At 56.5% G+C, this 18749-nt stretch overlaps 9 protein-coding genes across 9 annotated transcripts in view; 4 read left to right on the top strand and 5 right to left on the bottom strand.

Moving 5' to 3' along the window:
- The window catches only part of SDRG_15038 (hypothetical protein), a 1216-nt gene extending 1020 nt beyond the window's left edge, over positions 1–196 (bottom strand). The window contains exon 1 of the mRNA XM_008621201.1: positions 15–196. Coding sequence (XP_008619423.1) covers positions 15–187 — 173 coding nt within the window. The 5' untranslated portion in view covers positions 188–196. The remainder of the gene's footprint in view (positions 1–14) is intronic.
- A 744-nt stretch (positions 197–940) lies between these two features.
- SDRG_15039 (hypothetical protein) lies at positions 941–3132 on the top strand. Its single transcript, XM_008621202.1, has 6 exons — positions 941–1598; positions 1648–1730; positions 1771–1920; positions 1967–2301; positions 2348–2441; positions 2499–3132. The coding sequence occupies exons 1-6, from the start codon at positions 974–976 to the stop codon at positions 2811–2813; spliced, it is 1602 nt and encodes a 533-aa protein (XP_008619424.1). The 5' UTR covers positions 941–973; the 3' UTR covers positions 2814–3132.
- SDRG_15040 (oxidoreductase) lies at positions 3060–4102 on the bottom strand. The gene has a single exon (XM_008621203.1). It carries the CDS (start codon positions 4072–4074, stop codon positions 3178–3180), a length of 897 nt encoding a protein of 298 aa, XP_008619425.1. The 5' UTR covers positions 4075–4102; the 3' UTR covers positions 3060–3177.
- Positions 4103–5406: 1304 nt separating this feature from the next.
- Positions 5407–6573, top strand: SDRG_15041 (oxidoreductase). Its single transcript, XM_008621204.1, has one exon. The coding sequence runs from the start codon at positions 5486–5488 to the stop codon at positions 6482–6484; it is 999 nt and encodes a 332-aa protein (XP_008619426.1). The 5' UTR covers positions 5407–5485; the 3' UTR covers positions 6485–6573.
- Positions 6574–6709: 136 nt separating this feature from the next.
- Positions 6710–7576, bottom strand: SDRG_15042 (hypothetical protein; the record flags this gene model as incomplete). The annotated part of the gene is made up of 1 exon (XM_008621205.1): positions 6710–7576. The coding sequence occupies exon 1, from the start codon at positions 7568–7570 to the stop codon at positions 6710–6712; it is 861 nt and encodes a 286-aa protein (XP_008619427.1). The 5' UTR covers positions 7571–7576.
- Positions 7577–8178: 602 nt separating this feature from the next.
- SDRG_15043 (hypothetical protein) lies at positions 8179–9327 on the bottom strand (the record flags this gene model as incomplete). Its single annotated transcript, XM_008621206.1, has 5 exons — positions 8179–8724; positions 8778–8842; positions 8900–9095; positions 9144–9206; positions 9253–9327. 5 exons carry the CDS (start codon positions 9325–9327, stop codon positions 8179–8181), a joined length of 945 nt encoding a protein of 314 aa, XP_008619428.1.
- A 3869-nt stretch (positions 9328–13196) lies between these two features.
- Positions 13197–13908, top strand: SDRG_15044 (hypothetical protein). The gene has a single exon (XM_008621207.1). It carries the CDS (start codon positions 13316–13318, stop codon positions 13856–13858), a length of 543 nt encoding a protein of 180 aa, XP_008619429.1. The 5' UTR covers positions 13197–13315; the 3' UTR covers positions 13859–13908.
- A 427-nt stretch (positions 13909–14335) lies between these two features.
- On the bottom strand, positions 14336–15977 carry SDRG_15045 (hypothetical protein; the record flags this gene model as incomplete). The annotated part of the gene is made up of 2 exons (XM_008621208.1): positions 14336–15235; positions 15295–15977. 2 exons carry the CDS (start codon positions 15975–15977, stop codon positions 14434–14436), a joined length of 1485 nt encoding a protein of 494 aa, XP_008619430.1. The 3' UTR covers positions 14336–14433.
- Positions 15978–17403: 1426 nt separating this feature from the next.
- Positions 17404–18749, top strand: part of SDRG_15046 (hypothetical protein) — a gene marked incomplete at its 3' end in the record, with an annotated part of 1908 nt that continues 562 nt past the window's right edge. The window contains exon 1 of the mRNA XM_008621209.1: positions 17404–18738. Coding sequence (XP_008619431.1) covers positions 17413–18738 — 1326 coding nt within the window. The 5' untranslated portion in view covers positions 17404–17412. The remainder of the gene's footprint in view (positions 18739–18749) is intronic.

An 18749-nucleotide genomic window follows, 5' to 3' on the forward strand; every position in this document is an offset into this window, starting at 1 on the left:
CTGGCGTGGCCGACGGAGCGATGCTAGTCGGTGTCGGTGTCGCGGACGTCGCAGCCGGTGTCGTCGTCGGCGTTGGGTCGACAACTGGGGTGGTCGGTGGCGACACGGTGGCTGGATCGCACGCCGGGCGTTGGGCTGCAGCCAGCGCCATGCAGCAAATCATGAGGGACGACCAACCGAGCTTCATGCGTGTAAATGCAAAAGAAACAATGAAGGAGACTCGCGCTTTTGTACACACCGAGGTACACGGACACGACGCTGCATATGGGAGCTAGACGATATGATAGGGCCAGTAGAAAGTTCTCAATATGTCTGTTGCACGGTGGCACCACGTCCTGGGACACTCGAGACGCACCAATCGGCGCCGAGGGCGCGTACGTCGGTGGTACTATGAAGGACCGATTATTATAGTACAACGTAATCTAACGTTACGTGCATCGTTGTCTCGAGCGTGGATGATTCGGGACGCAAGTTGTTGCACTTCCCGCAGCGTGGCAGGGGTAGGGTACACTCGTCTTTCACACGACACGGAGAGGACACGTGCTTCCCAAGACTCCATGACGTGACACGAACACGTCGAGGACTATGCCCGACGCTAGATAATACATCTACCCACACAACTATGATAGCACGTAGAGGCGGGCAGTTTGTGTGTTGCACTGTTGCGAAGATAGTAACGCGCCATGTGAAGCCGAAACGGTCGACTCGGCGTACGTCGGTGGTACGATGTACAAGTATTGTTGATCCCTGCAAACGTATGACTAACCTTGGCCACTTGGTACCACGCTTTCGGATCCTACACTACCGCAATCGCCGTCGCGTCCCAGTGGTCAAGCGCTGTATCCGGATACCGGTTGCTTCGGATGTGCTTGTGTTTAAAACACTTGCCAAGTGTTGAAAACACCGCATGCCTAATTAGGACATAATGCCGAATTAGGAAGCGCCAGCCACGAGGGCCAATAAAGATTCGGCGATGGAGGAGCCGCGGCTGACGCTGGCGATCCCCAAGACGGAGGCGCTCTGCGTCGAGATGCCGATGCTCTTCAAGGATGTGGCGAAGGCGCCTGCGTACTTTGGCGGCATGCAGAACCTCTCGACGATCCAGGAGACCAAGACGCCGTTCCTGCCCATCAAGCTGCGGCCGGGCGAGCCCAACTGCAAGCCGATCTTCGCCGACCGCGCCAAGACGCAGACGTTCGTGCTCAAGGTCACAAAGAAGCGACCGCACGAGCCATGCACGGCGGCGATCACGGCCATCACGAGCGAAAAGTTTGTCTGCGAAGGCATGGCCGACTACCAGTACTTTGCCGCGCCCAAGTACCTCGAGAGCATGGCCGCGCCCGTGAGCAAGAAGCTCTTGCTCTACCGCACCATTTCGTCGCCGAGCGAGCTCGAGCTCGTGCCCGAAGTCTTCTCGCGCGTCGACCTCCCGATACGGTACGAGTTCAAGCAGCGCCCCAAGTTCAAGGAGCGCGAGCCGGGCGACGATGCATCGCCGACGACCAAGGTCACAGGGCGCGGTGTCCAGTACGTCAACTTTCGCACCGACAAGGACGTGCCGCAGTTCCAAGGCCCGCAGAGCATGCCCAAGACGCGCGGTAGCATCCACGGTTTCCTCTTCCAGCGTCGCTCATCATGCTCGACTAGGGATTCCGGCCGAGCTCGAAGAGCAAGTGCTCACGTTCATTCGACAAAAGCTCGACGAACGACCGATCTGGCACCGCCACAAGGTTGCTGCTCGTCACTTCTATGATACTCATCGCTACGTAGCTTTTCGAGAACGTCCCGGCCGCCGAGCGTCGCGTCGCCCTGCGCTTCCTTCCGTACATGTGCTACATCTTCCTCAGCGGGCCATGGCGGGGCATGTGGGTGCGCATGGGCTACGACCCGCGAACAACGCCATCCTCGGCGCTCTACCAGGTACATCCATCGACTCCGCCATTTTGACACAACTTGAACGGGCTAGATGCTGGAAATTCGAGGCAACCGCGAGCTTGTGCTGTCGACTGTCAGCACGCAGAAGAAGAAGATCTCGCGCAACAAGTTCACGTCCCGCCTCTCGACCGTGGTCCAGTCGATGGACGCCGAAGACGACGTCGCGCTCCACTTCAAGCAAAAGAAGCGGCACAACCGAAGCAAGTCGACGGTCAAGACGGCGCCCTTGGCCGACCTCGACGATGACGCGCCGACGCACCTCATTTATGGCATTCCACTGAGTACTGGTTACTTTCATATTCAGCTCTGCGACCTCCGCGAGAACAACCCGTCGATCAACGCGGCCATGACGCCGTTCGACACCCAGTACGCTCTTGATCGATTGAAACATTGATACAAAGCGCTGCACTAGCATGCGACAATCGGCGAGCATTCTCTCGGGCTGGTACCCGTCGTGCATGTTTGCGACGCTGCGCGAGATGCTTCGGTTCCACATTGCGACCGTGGTAAGTTGAATATTGTCATCGAATCGTAAGACAAGTTGCACATGACATGTGAACTAGGTGGGCCGACCCGCGGAAGAGCTTGCGATGCGCCAAAAGCACATTCGGGCGCTGGAACGGGCGATGTTGAATGATCTAGCGGCGCGCGGGGACGTTGACAGCGATGACAACACCAAACGACCGTCGACTACAACTGGCGACGACGGGGACGCGCCTGCTGACGAAGCGACGGCCGACGAAGCAACGGCCGATGAAGTCAACAGCGCCGACGAAGACGACGGCGATGACGACGACGACGACGATGACGATGCTGATGCTGGCGACGAGGAAGAGACCAAGCAAGATGATAGCGTCGCGACCGTCATTGCTCTCTAAGTCCTAGCACAAAGGCGGTCAACCCTCGGCTGGTGCTGTTCTAAGACTTTGGTTGGGATCATTAGGCCGCCGCAGTAGGCAGATGCATAGTCGTATCGTGACGAAACACAGCTGTCAACGCTGCGATGACAACGGGTCGTCGTTACCCTAAACCTAATCTGCAATTATCGACCACGGCCTCACTGCGCCATGCATGACCGACTAGAACGACACCGTCTCTCCCGTCCAGCATGCTGCAGTCAACAATTGCTAGTTCAATACTTTCATTCGAGATTCATTATAAAAAGATACTAGAGCTGCACATGACGACGCTGCATCTGCCACTGAATACACATTGTCGTTCATTGTTGAGTGCATTGAGAAGCTAGTCGTGCTTGGCCAAGAACGGGTTGACCGCCGTCTTCCACTCGACGTCGGCAAACGTGTGGTTGACATCGCGGTGGTTGGCCTCGTCGGCGCGAATGCACTTGATCATGTCCAGGACGGTCGCGGTCTCGGGCAGCTTGTAGTAGTTGCGTGCGATCAGCGGCGCAATGTCCGTGTCCCAATGGTCGACATGGCCGTTCTCAATGTCTTGGACGAGCGCCGTGTACGTGTGGACGGCCTCTTCCTCGAGGTACCCCACGAAGCGGTGGCACGTCTTGGGCGACGTCAGGTACGCGAGAAAGAACACGTTAAAGAAGACGCCTTGCGCGCCGAGCACAAAGAGGCGGAAGAGCGGACCTGGCGACTTCATGTTGAGGAAGATGAGCAGATGCATGCGCTCGTTCTCAGCCTCCTCGAGGAGCGTGTGGATCCAGCCCTGGTCCCGCTGCATCGTGCGCAGCGAGCGGAGATGGCGGGCCATGCCGGCGACCATGCCAGGAACACCGGCAACCGTCTCGAGAAAGAGCGCGCGGTTGACCCAGTCCCCAGCCTTCATGCCGCCGCCCGGGCCCTTGTAGCGCGAGACAAAGTCAAAGCCGGAGCGCATGACGCGGATGGCGAAGAGGGCCACCTTGGCGTGCATCTCGACGGGCTCGCGGTGCGTCGGGTGGATCTTGGCGAGGTCTTCGGGACTGTAGATGGCGTGCGGGATCGGGTTTTCCCATGTTTGCGGTACGGTGGCCCACGACTGGATCTTGGTGTCGGCAAAGTGGCCGTCGGTCTTGGGGTGCGTCTTGAAGTGGTTGGCTTCGATGAGCGATGGGGCGGAAGCGCGGACCGCGCTAAAGGACCGGACCGAGACGCGCGACGTGGTGCGGAGGAGCGACGCGTGCATCGTGGAGAGGAGTGTTGTTGCAAGTGTTGGAAATTGAATAATGCGTCGGGTTCGGCCGTTGTTACATCGATGACGTGGCAACGTGTGACGCAAGGTGGCGTGATCATGACCACCTACGCATGCATCATACGTACACTATATCAGGTCGTGGTGGGACAGGCCGACAATTTGCGCTGTGCTTGACATTGCGTGCCTTGCGTTTATGGCTGCGCATTTTAGGACAGTCGTGAATGGGAATGAGCATTGTGGCTGTGATAGAGACTACGCACGCACCCAGTACACAATTTAGACCCACAGGCTTGCGTGCCAAAATATATACACTATTTCCGTTGATTCTGGATCGAAAGTCGACGAGCCAATCACAGCGTCGGTGAAGTCGGGCGAACGTAAAGTGCAACTTGAAGCTCTTGTCCCAAACGTCGTGTCGCGGGATGTGCTTCGACGACGGACCTCCTTGCTCGACGGCCGTGTTCACTCGGTCGCTTTCTTTGGCGAGCTCCCTCCACCGCCTACTCGTGAGCGGCGCGAGCTGCGAGCTTGGGTGTCTCGATGATGCGCGTTTCTTTCACAAGCTATCAAGCTTTCGAATGCAATCAAGCAAATGATAGCTTGTTGCGGAAGACCATGTCTTGGTAGTAGCCGGTCCACGAGGTTACTGACTCACCCTCTCTTTTTCTCGTGCCAGTGCGCGTGAGCCTTGACAATACTCAAGCGCGAATGCGTACACTATTGTCATCGATGGGTTGCCAACATACACATAGTGCCACATGGAAATGAGCTACGTACCGTCATGGACGTGATCACTCGAAAATAAATCCACCGTGCGACATCTGCGTTGGCGATTTCCCCGCTGATCATCGCATGCGATTCGCCGGTTGCCCTCGGCCTTGAAGTTGCACGGAGCGGTAAATAATTCATTTCAACTAGAAATGGAAAGGCTCGACATCCCAACCGTACTTGCATTCTACGACCACCTTGTGTAATCGACTCGAAATCAGCTAACCAGTGGTGAAAACCAACAACGTCATAAAGGCACGGCGTCAACCTGCACAGGACCCAAGACGATGACGTGCAAGCACTTGCGCGTCGCACGCACTGAACCGAAACGATGTTGGCGTAATGTTGTTTGCGGATAGCTCGTTGCTCGGCAATCGTCTTTGCCCTTGGCCCTTTTACCGCAGCGCAGATACGTGCAATCAACCCACGACGCCGGCGAAGCCCGAACGGTGGTGAACGATTTAACGTCGACGACGCGCCGCATCCAAGATGCAAATTGCGTTGACACGGATCAACAATCGCAGTGGGACACGAGGCCGTGCCACGTTCACCGCGCTTCCCTGCACCGGCCATTGGACGGTCGAAATGGCCGGCCCATGCGACATGCCCGCCACATCCGTCTCCATCGCACAACATGTGTTTTACCATCGAGAGGCGACACTCCATCGTCCTTGCCATCCTAGTCAGATTCCTCACTATTCAATTTCCAGCACTTGCAGCAACACTCCTCTCCACGATGCACGCGTCGCTCCTCCGCACCACGTCGCGCGTCTCGGTCCGGTCCTTTAGCGCGGTCCGCGCTTCCGCCCCGTCGCTCATCGAAGCCAACCACTTCAAGACGCACCCCAAGACCGACGGCCACTTTGCCGACACCAAGATCCAGTCGTGGGCCACCGTACCGCAAACATGGGAAAACCCGATCCCGCACGCCATCTACAGTCCCGAAGACCTCGCCAAGATCCACCCGACGCACCGCGAGCCCGTCGAGATGCACGCCAAAGTCGCCCTCGCCGCCATCCGCGTCATGCGCTCCAGCTTTGACTTTGTCTCACGCTACAAGGGCCCGGGCGGCGGCATGAAGGCTGGGGACTGGGTCAACCGCGCGCTCTTCCTCGAGACGGTCGCCGGTGTCCCCGGCATGGTCGCCGGCATGGCCCGCCACCTCCGCTCGCTGCGCACGATGCAGCGGGACCAGGGCTGGATCCACACGCTCCTCGAGGAGGCCGAGAACGAGCGCATGCATCTGCTCATCTTCCTCAACATGAAGTCGCCAGGTCCGCTCTTCCGCCTCTTTGTACTCGGCGCGCAAGGCGTCTTCTTCAACGTGTTCTTCCTCGCGTACCTAACGTCGCCCAAGACGTGCCACCGCTTCGTGGGGTACCTCGAGGAAGAGGCCGTCCACACGTACACGGCGCTCGTCCAAGACATTGAGAACGGCCATGTCGACCATTGGGACACGGACATTGCGCCGCTGATCGCACGCAACTACTACAAGCTGCCCGAGACCGCGACCGTCCTGGACATGATCAAGTGCATTCGCGCCGACGAGGCCAACCACCGCGATGTCAACCACACGTTTGCCGACGTCGAGTGGAAGACGGCGGTCAACCCGTTCTTGGCCAAGCACAACTAGAGCTTGAATCAACAAACCTTGTAGAACTACGCACCACACTATACATGCTTTTCTTTGATGAGTACTAGAACATTTTGTTTTTTGGCGAAGCTCTTGCATCGTCTACCGGAGGGATCGGGCGTGGGGCAAAATGCATGGCCGCATCAGGTCCTTGAGACTGAGAGCTTTGCGACGGAAGTGCTTGCATATCAACGACATGTCCTCGGCTACGTCGTGGTGTCTAGGTTAGTGTTCCCCCGCCGTGAAGTATCGCTGTGGGTATTTTGCACCGCGAATGTAAAAGTCGGCGTCCCGCGCTGTCAAGGCGAACGCCGGTCGCGCCATAGACGCCTCAAGCGCGGCCGAGAGCAGCGGAATGTCGTCGCCAAGCACGCGCACCTTGCGGTAGTGCTGCAGCAAAATATCAAACCGGAAAAGGAACGTCATGATGTTGATCTCGGCGCTGCTAAAACGGTCGCCTAGCAGGTACGGACCCTTGGCCCGGAACGCAGCTGCGTGCTCACGGTAGATGCGCTCGAGGCCTTGGAGCGACGCGCGCATCTCGGCCTCCAGCGCTGGCATCTTGGCGTCGTCGCTGTTGTGCAAGATGGCGTAGAACCGGCTCGGCTCAAACTTGGCGACCGCCAGCTGCGCGAGGGCGGCGAGGCGCGGGGCGTCGGCGCAGTAGAGCTTTCCGCCGTTGACCTTGGCGTCAATGTACTGCGAGATGATGGTCGACTCGTACACGGGCTCGCCGTCGTCAAGGAGGAACGGGACAGTACCAAAGCGGTTAAAGTCCGTCTTGTAGCTCTCGGGCATGGCTGTGAGCGAGATGCCAATCATGTCAAAGGCAGCGTCGACCTCGACCGCGGTCCAGAGCGCGCGGTGGCCAAAGGGGCAGACAAGACTGTTGAAGAGGTGGAGCTTGCCGTCCTGCGTCTGGAAGGAGGCGAGCGTGGTGGCGTCGAGCGACGTGTACTCGATGATGTCAAGGCGCATGCTGGTGGAGGTCTGGAACAATCTGGTTGGAGAGAAGAGTTGGGTTGTGAATGGCAGCCAACGAGGACACCCTCGGGCCAAAAGATGCACGGGACGACGCAAAAACATTGGAAGATGGGAAGAATCGAGACGTTGGCCGTTGAAGCCGTTGAACCTTGACATTTCGAAGCTTGCTGGATCGGCCAGAGGAGATCAATTAAAGCTTAGGTTCATCCGATTTTAGCAATTAAAGCTTAGCATGAGTGTCGCATAATTTAGTAATATGCAACACATCAGGCTTCGAGCTCCTTTGAATAGAAGCACCGAGAGCACTAGTGCCTCAATACAATCAGCAAAGCGTGTGGAAGCACTAGTGCTACGGACCAGAAGCACTAGTGCTTTCAGACGATGAGACATGGAGTACACACGCCATGTGACCTTGTGAAAAGGCATGAAAGAGCGGGAAACACTGTTTCGAGCACTGTTTCGAGCACTGTTTGAAGCACTGTTTGAGGCACTGTTTGGGGGCATGGTTGTTGCGCGCACTGGTGCTAACTGTGTAGCACCAGTGCTACACAGTTACGAGTAGACGGCATTTTGGATTGCCACGTCATCTATATTGCGTGTGGCGAACAATCGTTTAGTCAGTCAAGCTGGGATATACAGTGCTAGTACCAGTAGAAGCAACAGACCCGAAGATGCTAATCTAGTTTTCAGCCGTAGAGCTCGCGATGAGTTCAATCAATTTTTCCATTAAGAAGCGACTTAATCATGTATCCGCGGTACGAAGCACATAAATTGTCTGTGAGCGTGTGCACGTCAACTGGAGAGGACATGGCGTAGCGCTCGGCCACAGCTGCGAGGTACACGCCGCAATCGAAATTGTTCTTCTGGCGCAGGGCAACAAAACTCACTGGCCAGTCGTCCTGACGAGCAACGGATCCGAACTCTGTGCGGGGTGCCTTCTTCTTGTGGAGCTTGATGGTGGTGTCGATACGGTTGAGTACCTTCTTCAGCTCCTTCGAGTCCCACGGCCACGAGTCGTAAACGAACACCTTGTTCTCGTTGACGGCAACGACGGCAAGGGCCCAATGCGCGCGGTTGATGTTGGTTGGTAAGAGCACGTAGTCGTAGGCCATCCAGTTTCGCTTCTTGTGCAGAACTGGACCCGCCCGTTGGCAGTCGGTCGCCCACGACGTGCTGTCCAGACACAAAAGTCTGGAAGGCTTGGAATGCACTTCGTTCGACAACGCTGTGACCATGAACAGCCACGTGTTGATACTCTATGAGCAAAAAATGCGTGAGGTACGCATTTATGGAAGACATCGCGTCGCACATCGTCGTAGAGCCAGCGGTCGTACGCAATGTCCTTGAGCATGGTAGAAGTGACTCGATGCGGTCCTATGAGACGCCAGAGGTTATTAGTGGAAGGGGGAACAATACTGAGAGCGACGGTACCGACAGTCTGCAGCGCGGGCTCGTTTTCGTCGACGCGCCGATACGAATTGCCGTTGACGACCATCCTAGGTAGTCTTGTCTTTTTTTCCTTGGCGTCCGCGTCAATGAGCTTCTTGAATTTAGTGCGCTTGTACACGAAAAAATCCACCAATGCGTCGTTGACCGCCGACGCGGCTGCTTGAGGGACGTCATTGATCTACGTTAGACAGCATCAACGAGGAGCGACGTTACGACTGAACAGTACAGTCGCTTCACGTAGACGATGTGACAGGTCTTCGACGATTGCCTGGCTTGCGTATAGCTCGTGCTACGATTATTTTTTGTATGACGGCGTTGTCAGGGTTATGACGTACCTCCAAAACGTTGGCCCGGGTCGTCAGATGCTCTGCGCGTTCATGGAGCAGGTGCTCATTGACGCGCAAGTCCATGTTCTCGAAATGAAGACTCAAGGTACAGCGCTCAGTCTAGTAGAGTACATGGGTCGAGCACCAATACCATTTTACCTTACAGAGCGTGTCAATTCGTCGACAACACCGTAGAGCTTCGACACTACGACGTCCAGCTCCGGTGTGACGACGCGCGTGGACTGGAGCGGACTCGGCTCGTTAGCGCTTCTGCCGTAAGTCGCTTCCACGGCCATTTGCGTGAGTACATGAAGGCCAGCGCTGTCGCTCTCGCTGTCGTCGAAAGATTGCGAGCACCGTCTCTTCGTGTCGCGGCCCGCGTCGTCGGTGGGAGGCGGCTGCCGCCGCTTAGACGTGCTGCGCACAACGTCAAAGAGTGCAGTTTCAGGTGGCGCTGCGAACGGATCGACGCGCTCACACGCCTCTGGGGGGTGATTATGACGCCACACCTCGTCCGTGACGACAAAGCATCCATCGGGTTGACGGTGGAGTTGGAGGCTAGCGGCACACAAGTCCTCGCCGTGCGCTATGGCCTTCGAGTTCTTGTACTTACACCAATACTGCCTTCCGTTTGACTCCTTGCGGCGCGTAGCCCCACGTGATTGCAGAGAAATACCTCTTGAAAGCGGCCCGCGCAGCCAAGAACGCCTCGAACGACGGGAATCGTGTGCCGTGCGTGTCGCCAAACGAGATGGCGGCGACCCTCGACATTGCAAAGTAGTCGTGGAGCACCACCCAAGCACTAGTGCTTTCGATGTTTCGTCATCATATCACCCAACACTTCTCCCACAAAGCACTAGTGCTTTCATGTAGCACTAGTGCTTCACAGTGCAGTAGCCGTAAAGCACTGATGCTTAGTCACCATATCACCCAAAGCACTAGTGCTTTCATGTAGCACTAGTGCTTCACAAGAATAAATGGTTAGGAGGCGACGGTCGTTCATCGATCTGTGTCGCACCAGTGCTCCGAGACTTGGTGTCATACCAAATTAAGGTGCCATGGATCTATGCCGCATCCTCAGGCAGGACACCCTGCACCCGCCTGCAATGGGACCCGACACGGCGATGTCTGTATTGCCAGCCGCTTATGTGCAGTCGGCCCGCGCCTTTGGCATTGTCGCCATGTGCGGCGACGAGTACGAGCCTCCCGAAACTCTGTTCGGCGGCCCGAAGGACGTCAAGGCCTCCATACGCGCATTTGCCGCGGCTAACGGCATGGAAGTCTCGGTTAGCAACCGAGGAACCCAACTGGCCTTCCGTTGCAAGTACGCTCAACTCTCAAATGACTGTTTGTTACGTTGGGCCGGGCATGTCAATAGGACCTCAACGGAAACCAACCCGTGCCCGTTCCAGATACTCACAAACACCCGACTCGCCAGCGGTGCTAGTGTCATCACACGTGTCAACCTCGGGCACTCTCATCCCATCGCTAGCCCGTGTGTGAGGGATAACACTCGCAATACGACCGTGACGACCTCGATGGTCGGTTATACTAGTACTTGAAAGCGTGTAGTTATGTTAACATTTTGTCTAGTTGGTGGACGCCATCATGGCGTCGGAGCTTGTACACTCGACTCGTATCGAACGCATATCAACGAAGGCGATGAACAGCGTCATCCAGTCCAAGTACCTGACGACGATCGTGCCGCAGCGCGCCTCTACGATACGCTACAAGCTCAAGGAAATTCGGTTCGGTAAACTCGTGCCTCAATTCCAGCGCCTCGAGTCGTACCTCGTCCGACTATGCCACGACAACCCTGGGTCGTACGGTGTTTACGAGGCGTTTCCTAGCGGGATGTTCCGACGCTCTTTTTTTTTATCCCCGGCTGCTTCAACGCCAACACGCACGCGTTCAAGCCTCTGGTTGCCCTTGATGCGTGCCACCTCAAGGGCGACTTTGCGCAAACCGGCGTGCTTCTCGTCGCTACGATGAAGGACTATAACAACCAATTGGTTGTTGTAGCGATTGCACATGCTCCCACGGAGAATTTTGCCCACTGGGCTTGGTTCCTCCGTCAGTTGCGTGCCTCTAATATTCTACCTCGCGCAGACCTGCTTTGCTTCCTCTCGGACCGTCTCAAAGGTCTTCTTTCGTCGTGTTCGTTACTTATGGCGCTAGTTAGGGCTGTTGCTTGCCGTCAAAACCGCGTACCCCGAAGCGTTCCATCGCTGGTGCATGCGCCACATCGTAGCCAACATCAAAACGCACGGCTGGATTACGTGCGACGACATTGAGATCATCATTTACGAACTCGCCCGGAGCCCGAACGAGGAAGCGTTCGACGCGACAATGACCAAGCTCGACGACAAACCAGGTACGTGCAGCCGCACTGACTTCGACGTGGTGTGATTAAACCTGACCTGTACTTAGCGCTTCAAAAGTACCTTCGCGGTATGGACCGCGAGCATTGGGTCACTTACGCTCTGGTCGACGCCGGTGGCTTTTCGTTCGACGAAGTGACGTCTAACCTCGCCGAGTCTGCCAACAGCTGGCTCGGCGACGATCTTCGGTCCAGCGACCCCGTCCAGTTGCACTATCTCTATGTAGAAAAACTCCGAGCGAAGTTCGCCCGGCGTCGTTCGATGTACGACAAAGTTCGCTTGCAATCCACCACAGTGTACATCACACCCGCGGCCGAGAAGCGACTACAAGCCGACATCGCGAAAGCGCGCCAGTTCATCGCTGGCGATTGCGGCGGTAACTCTGGCATGTGGAAGATGGTGCATTGCCGCGATGTCCATCTTGGCAACGAACGAGCTTTCGCCGTGGACATGCCGGAGCGCTCGTGCTCGTGCTACCAGTGGCAGGACACCAAGTGGCCATGTTACCATGCGCTTCGCGTGTGCCTCTCCGCGCCCGGCACGATTTACGACTACATCGATGATGCCTACAACATCGACAAGACTGCCATCATCTACAGCCAGTCGGTGGTGCCCTCGTCCACTATCGGTTTGACCCACGACAAGTCGGCGTCGGCGCCGTCATTGTTGCAGCAAACCGTCTGCTTCTCGTACGACATGGTGCTTGCAACGACCAAATTAACAGTTCGGCATTGCGTAGGAAGCGTGCGAAGAACAAGCTGAAGGCGACCGGGAAAGCCAAGAAGGGCGCGTGGACAAAGACTGGTGTATTGCCGGGTCCGAAGGTCAGAAAGCGCTTCAAGTCCAAAGGGATGAAGTAGTTACAACATAAATATATACATTTGATTCACACAAGCTCCTCATTTGTACAGAGGCACTGCAAGCTCCAGTGCCTTCGTTTTGTTCTGCAAACTATGACGACATTGAACACGCCTCCTGTTTACCTCATACGTACAGGAAGCACTGGTGCTTCCTGTCTGTGTCCAGGAAGCAGTAGTGCTTTTGTCATCGCGGGACACCGTGTGATAATTTTAGGACATAAGCACCAGTGCTTCTATCCAGGATTGTGGTACGTGCCGAGGCACTAGTGCTTCCTGGCCGTGCACATGCGACATTTACGTGATATGTTATGCGACACTCATGCTAAGCTTTAATTGCTAAAATCGGATGAACCTAAGCTTTAATTGATCTCCTCGGATCGGCCAGGATTCATCAGCAGCGTGACACACGCTTTCCTCAAAACACATCTGCTTCCGTCATCTTGGATACACTATTTAAAGGCTCTGCAGTGAAGAGTTGTTACGTGAGCCAAACATAAAATCTCGCCTAGAACATATATTTTGGCGGTTGTGGTAGAATTGTTGACTCAGTTGACTGTGGCTTTTCCATGCAGGGGCGTTACCATGCAACGGCAAACGTGGCGCCGTGATGGGGCTTGTTGATCGATCCGACTGGGATCGGTCAGCAGCGTGACTCACGCTGTCTCAAAATGGACAGCTGCTTCGGGTCAGCGCGGGCCGTCCATTCGGCCGGGCGGTTGGTGCAAAAATACGCACCAAGTGGGACCTTCTATACAGGGTTTTCCCGCACACGATCCTTCCCTCAACCAACCTATTACCACAATTCATTCCACAACATCAATAGTACCCAGCATGGCGACGCTCAGCTCGATCGACAAGCGCGACGCGATCGTGTACAACTCGGCCAGTCGAGGCCTCCAAGCCGCGGCCGTTGCCGGTGTCACGGCCGGCGCACTCGTGGCACTGGCCAACCAGCAGTCGACGTGGTTTCGCCACCGCCTTGGCGTCAGCGGCAAGGTCGGGCTGGCCGTCATGGCGTCGGTCGCTAGCTTCGCCATCGTCGCCGAGCAAGACCTCTTGCGCGGCGTGCGCAACCCGGACGCATATATTTCTGAAATGCACGGCGAGAGTGCCCCGACCGCCAAGACGACGAGTGACCTGCCGCTGCTGCAGCGCACGGCCAACTTTGTGTACGACTACCCGTTCCGAACGCTCGTGGGCGCGGCGGTGCCGCTCGTCGGGTTCATTTTTCTGGACCAGAACCGCAACGCCAACATTCAATTCTCGCAAAAGATCATGCACACGCGCATTTACGGCCAAGGCGCGTCCGTGGTGCTGCTTCTGAGCACGATGGCCTTTCACGACTACATGGCCAAGCGCGGTCGGTTCCAGTAGTCCATAATTTTTTACTAGATATTTTATATCGCTGAAATGGATTATCGCCGGCATGCGTGAAACTTTGGGCCCTCAAGGCCGTAGTATCCCGCAACATGCGCATTGAGGCCAGCACAGGCACCCGCAAGCGACAGTCGAGGTGCTGACGACTGCCAACAGGCCCCGCAAGGCGCGCACAGTCAGTACACCCAGCCAATCTACGGACAACCTCACCGTCTGTAACAAATGGAGCCCTATTCCTTTTGGCCTCGTACGACTCGGGTGAAGCAACGGAACGCATTCTAGTGTTCTTTCGTAGGTACGTGGGCAGCCAGCAAGGCAAGGTGAGTCGTAGCGTCGCATTAGGTGTCGAGGACGATCAATACTGTAGAGTTTTTTCCTTGAACAAACTTTGCGTATCCACGCAGCCTTGCGACCTTTGCGATCGGGTGTTCCATCTCGCAATGTCCTGCAGTACACAACATTGTGTGCATCCCTCTTGACACTTTTTTAATTACCAGTAGTTATCACATTTGCATGCCGACGCAGCTCTTGCCTGATGTCAAGATACGTCGTCTGTCGACTGTACTAGAATCTTAGTTGCCAACCGGCGGCTTGAGAAGCGTCGGCGGCTTGCGCGCGGTACCAAGCGGCAGAGTCACAACGTCCTTGATCTTGCCCCACGCGGGCATCGTCACGAGCTCTTCTGACGCCGTCGGGTGGATCGCGACAATATTGTCAAAGTCCGACTTGTATGCGCCCATTTTGACGGCAACGCCAAAGCCCTGGATCATCTCGTCGGCGCCGAGGCCCGCGACGTGAACGCCGACGACAGCTTCTTCGACGCCGATGCACACGAGCTTCATCGCGGTTTGCACCTTATCCTTCTCGGCGCACATGGCATAAAACATGTTGGAGAACGAGCTCGTGTGCGTCGTCACGTTGTGCGCACCGTACTGCTCAATGGCCTGCGGCTCGGTCAAGCCAATCGTACCAATCGGCGGGTGGCTAAACACAACGGTCGGGATCTGGGAATAGTTGACGCACGCGTTCGGCTCGTTGCCGAAAAGACGGTCCGCGAGCCGACGACCGGCCGCAATCGCCACCGGCGTTAGCTCCCATCCGGTCGTCGTGACATCGCCAATCGCGTAGACGTTGGGAACAGTGGTGTTTTCTTGGGCGTCGACTTGGATGAATTTCTCGGTGGAAAGTGCAATGTCGGTCGTCTCCAGCCCCAAGTCGTGCGTCCGGGGCGTCCGCCCAATCGCAAAGAGAACCGTCTCGAAGCCGGTAAACGACTGAGGTTCACCGGCGACCGTCGCCTGGAGTGTCAACGTCCCGTCACCCGCCTTTTCAATCGCATTGATGCCGCTCTCCCGCACAAATTGCACGCCAGCGCTATGCCATCAAAATGAACCTGTCGCGATAGATCAATGTATGGATCGTGAGCGACGTACTGCTCCATCTCGGTGTTGACGAGGTCGCGCACGATCGGGTCAAACGTACGCAGCACCTGGTTGCCGCGGCAAAACACCGTCGTGTTCGACTTGAGCGCGTTAAAGATGCCGGCGAGCTCGACCGCAATGTAGCCGGCGCCGACGACCGCGACCTTGCGGGGCTGCGTCTCGAGCGCAAAGAACCCGTCGCTCGAAATCGCGTGTTCGATGCCGGGAATCGGTGGCAGGGCCGGGACACCGCCGACGGCAATGAGGATGTGCTTGGCCGTGTACCGTTCGCCGTTGACTTCAATCGTGTGGTTGTCGACAAACTTGGCGGCGCCCATGACGAGATCGACCTTGTCTTCGAGCATGCCTTCGCCGTACATACTGTTCAGCCACGTGACGTACGCATCGCGCTTGGCTTTCATCGCCGCCCAGTCAAAGGCGCCATATTGAATGTCCGACACACCCTTGAACGCGTACGCGCGCGCCGAATGGAGCATCTCGGCGTGGAGCGCAGCGTTGAACATGATCTTCTTGGGTACGCAGCCCACGTTGACGCATGTGCCACCGAGGCCAGCACCGTCATTCTCGCGGCCACGCTCGACGACGAGGACTTTGGCACCGTAGGCCACCGCGCGGTGGGCTGTCGACACGCCACCCGAGCCCGCACCGAGCACAATGTAGTCGTAGGTTGTCATGCTGTGTGTATTTGATGGGAGATTCACAACTGTGGACAAGAGCCATTGCAAATCAAAGCCATGCGCGCGTCTTGGCACATTCGGAGGAGAAAGGAAGGGATGGTTGTAGCCAGCTCAGTTGTTTGGAGCTGCTCGTATCTTTGGTGGCTTGTCACAGCCTCCCTGCAACAGCCTCGTGTCGGTTTTACATTTTTCGGTGGTAGAACTACCACGTACGTCCGCCACCCTTTTCTCCTCCCCACCGACATGCAGAGCCGGGCACAAAACCATAAAATACACTCCAAGAACAATAATACTGGCACGTGCAAAACACCCAAGGAGTACCCTAACTACCCTTCTATATCGAGCACTGCAACGGCCACGAGTAATGTCGATGACTGCATCGTCTTGATCGATCATCCACTGCGGTATCTTTCTTTGCAAAAGATATGCAAAAATCTTTTCATTTCCCATTTGATCATCGCCAACAACTGTCTACAACATGTGCCACAAGACCTCGTGCTCCGTGTGCCACAAGGCGACGTGGTACTCTTCTGCTCAAATGACTGGGATTGATCGAACGTCTTGTAGGCAAGGGTGCGGCCAGCACATCCAGAGCGCGCTCCAAGGTGCGTCTCGACTTATATCTTCCTAATCGCGTAGAGGGAACATATAGGCGTTCCTGAGGCGGAGAGGTGCCCGGGTTGGCGCACGGGCCAGCACCAAGACGCACCGAGCGGCGGCGCCGGTAAATAAGCACCCGAGACGCAAGAGGCTCTAGCACGAAACGAAAAATAGCATACATTTACAACGACAACCTGCCTCGTGCATACTCGTGTGGCAATAACCTGGACTTAGTGCAGTGTGAGGCTTGGTCACTTCATGAACGTGAGCACGACGCATCAGGGAATCCATGTGCCGATTCGAGCCCCAGCGCGACCATACTTCAAACAAAACAGCTTGTATGTGGCTCATGACAACGAAACTTTTGTGGGTCGAGTTCACAAGCTCCATTTTGGCATGGGTCAGCAAGCAACCAATCAAACTCAGGCAATGCACTGTTCTAGGGCCCGGAACGTGTAGCACTAGTAAACGTGTATAAAGAGAGTTGCCTCTCCAGGGTTATCAACGAATGAGTTGGTGGAGCGACGCCAGAAAGCAATGGCGGCGCGATCTCCACACGCCTCGACGTGTGCGAATCCGGGCTGGTCCAATCGCAACAGTGCGCGGGCATTGGCCAGACAAAGAGCAAACGAGCGTCCATTTTGGGTGTCGAGCCCTACCCCTTGGTCCGCAGCCACAAAAGAGTGGGGTCGAGTGACAAATATAAGCGGCACGACAGTGAATACATTGCGGTTGGCCAACCAGATCGCATCTGTTGTGCCCAATCATTGCTCTCGTGCGCTAAAATGAGCTGCTATCCATTTCCTCATTTGTGATATTACGTGTTGGCGCCATGATATCCCCCACCACCGTGACCGAGTTTCTACCCATGCTTGACGACACGGCACCATCGACTGAGGCCAAGACGAACGACAACCAAGTAGTCGCCGTCACGGACAAGAACGACGTCATTGCAATCAACAAAGGATACCACGCCCCGGTCCAGCCCGCGACGCTCGGGTGGCACGACTTGCGCTACACGGTGCAAGCCAAGTCGCTTCTCGGCAAGAAAGGGCCGACCAAGACGATCCTCAAAGGTATCTCGGGCCACGTGGCACCCGGACAACTCACGGCCATCATGGGACCGTCTGGCAGCGGCAAGACGACGCTGCTCGACATCCTCGCGGACCGCATCGCGACAGGCGTCGTCGAAGGCGACCTCGAAGTCAACGGTCGGCCGCGCCACTCGGCCTCGTTCCGCAAGATGGCCACGTACGTGGCGCAGGAAGACTCTCTCCTCGGATCGTTTACGGTTCTCGAGACACTCCGATTCGCAGCCCGCATCTCGCTCAAGGCCCCGGCCGACGTCTTGGAAGAGCGCGTTCAGAACGCCATCGCAGACATGGGTCTAACCAGCTGCGCCAACACGCGCGTGGGCGACATCTTTTTCAAGGGCATCTCGGGCGGCCAGAAGCGCCGGCTCTCGATCGCGATCGCGCTCCTCACCAACCCTTCGATTTTGCTTCTTGACGAGCCGACGTCGGGGCTCGATGCTGCATCGACGTACTACATTATGAAGTACATTGCCAAGCTCTGTGACGCCGGCCGGACCGTGGTGTGCACCATCCACCAGCCGTCGACCGACGTGTACAACCTCTTCTCGACCTTGTCGATCCTTGTCGAAGGCCGAACTGTCTTTTTCGGTCCCCCCGCATCGGCCTTGACGCACTTTGCGTCGCTCCACTACCCGTGCCCCAACTACTCGAATCCCGCCGAGTACTTTGTCGGTCTTGTCAACACGGACTTCGAAGGCCATGCCGACGTGAACGCGTTCGTCGATGCATTCGCCCGCAGCGACCTCGGCGCTTCGGTCGTCCGCGCCTTCCAAGCCGACCGCACGTTGAGCCGCAAGAGCGACGTGTTGAATCACGAAGCATCGGCGTTCACGCAGTGGCAAGTGCTGCTGCAGCGCAACTTGCTCAACAATGCGCGCAACCCGGGTTTGTTTTGGGTCCGTCTCTTCATGTACATCATGCTCGCGTTCATGGTCGGCACCATGTACTACCACACGAATGCGGCGCTGACGAAGGAAGACTTGCTCCCGCTCCTCTTCTACGTTCAAGCCTTCCTCGTCTTTATGAGCGTGGCGGTGCTGCCCTTCTTCATCGAGCAGCGCGCGGTGTTTGTCCG

Source organism: Saprolegnia diclina (assembly GCF_000281045.1).
Source record: "Saprolegnia diclina VS20 unplaced genomic scaffold supercont1.83, whole genome shotgun sequence".
Taxonomy (NCBI): Eukaryota; Oomycota; class Saprolegniomycetes; order Saprolegniales; family Saprolegniaceae; genus Saprolegnia; species Saprolegnia diclina.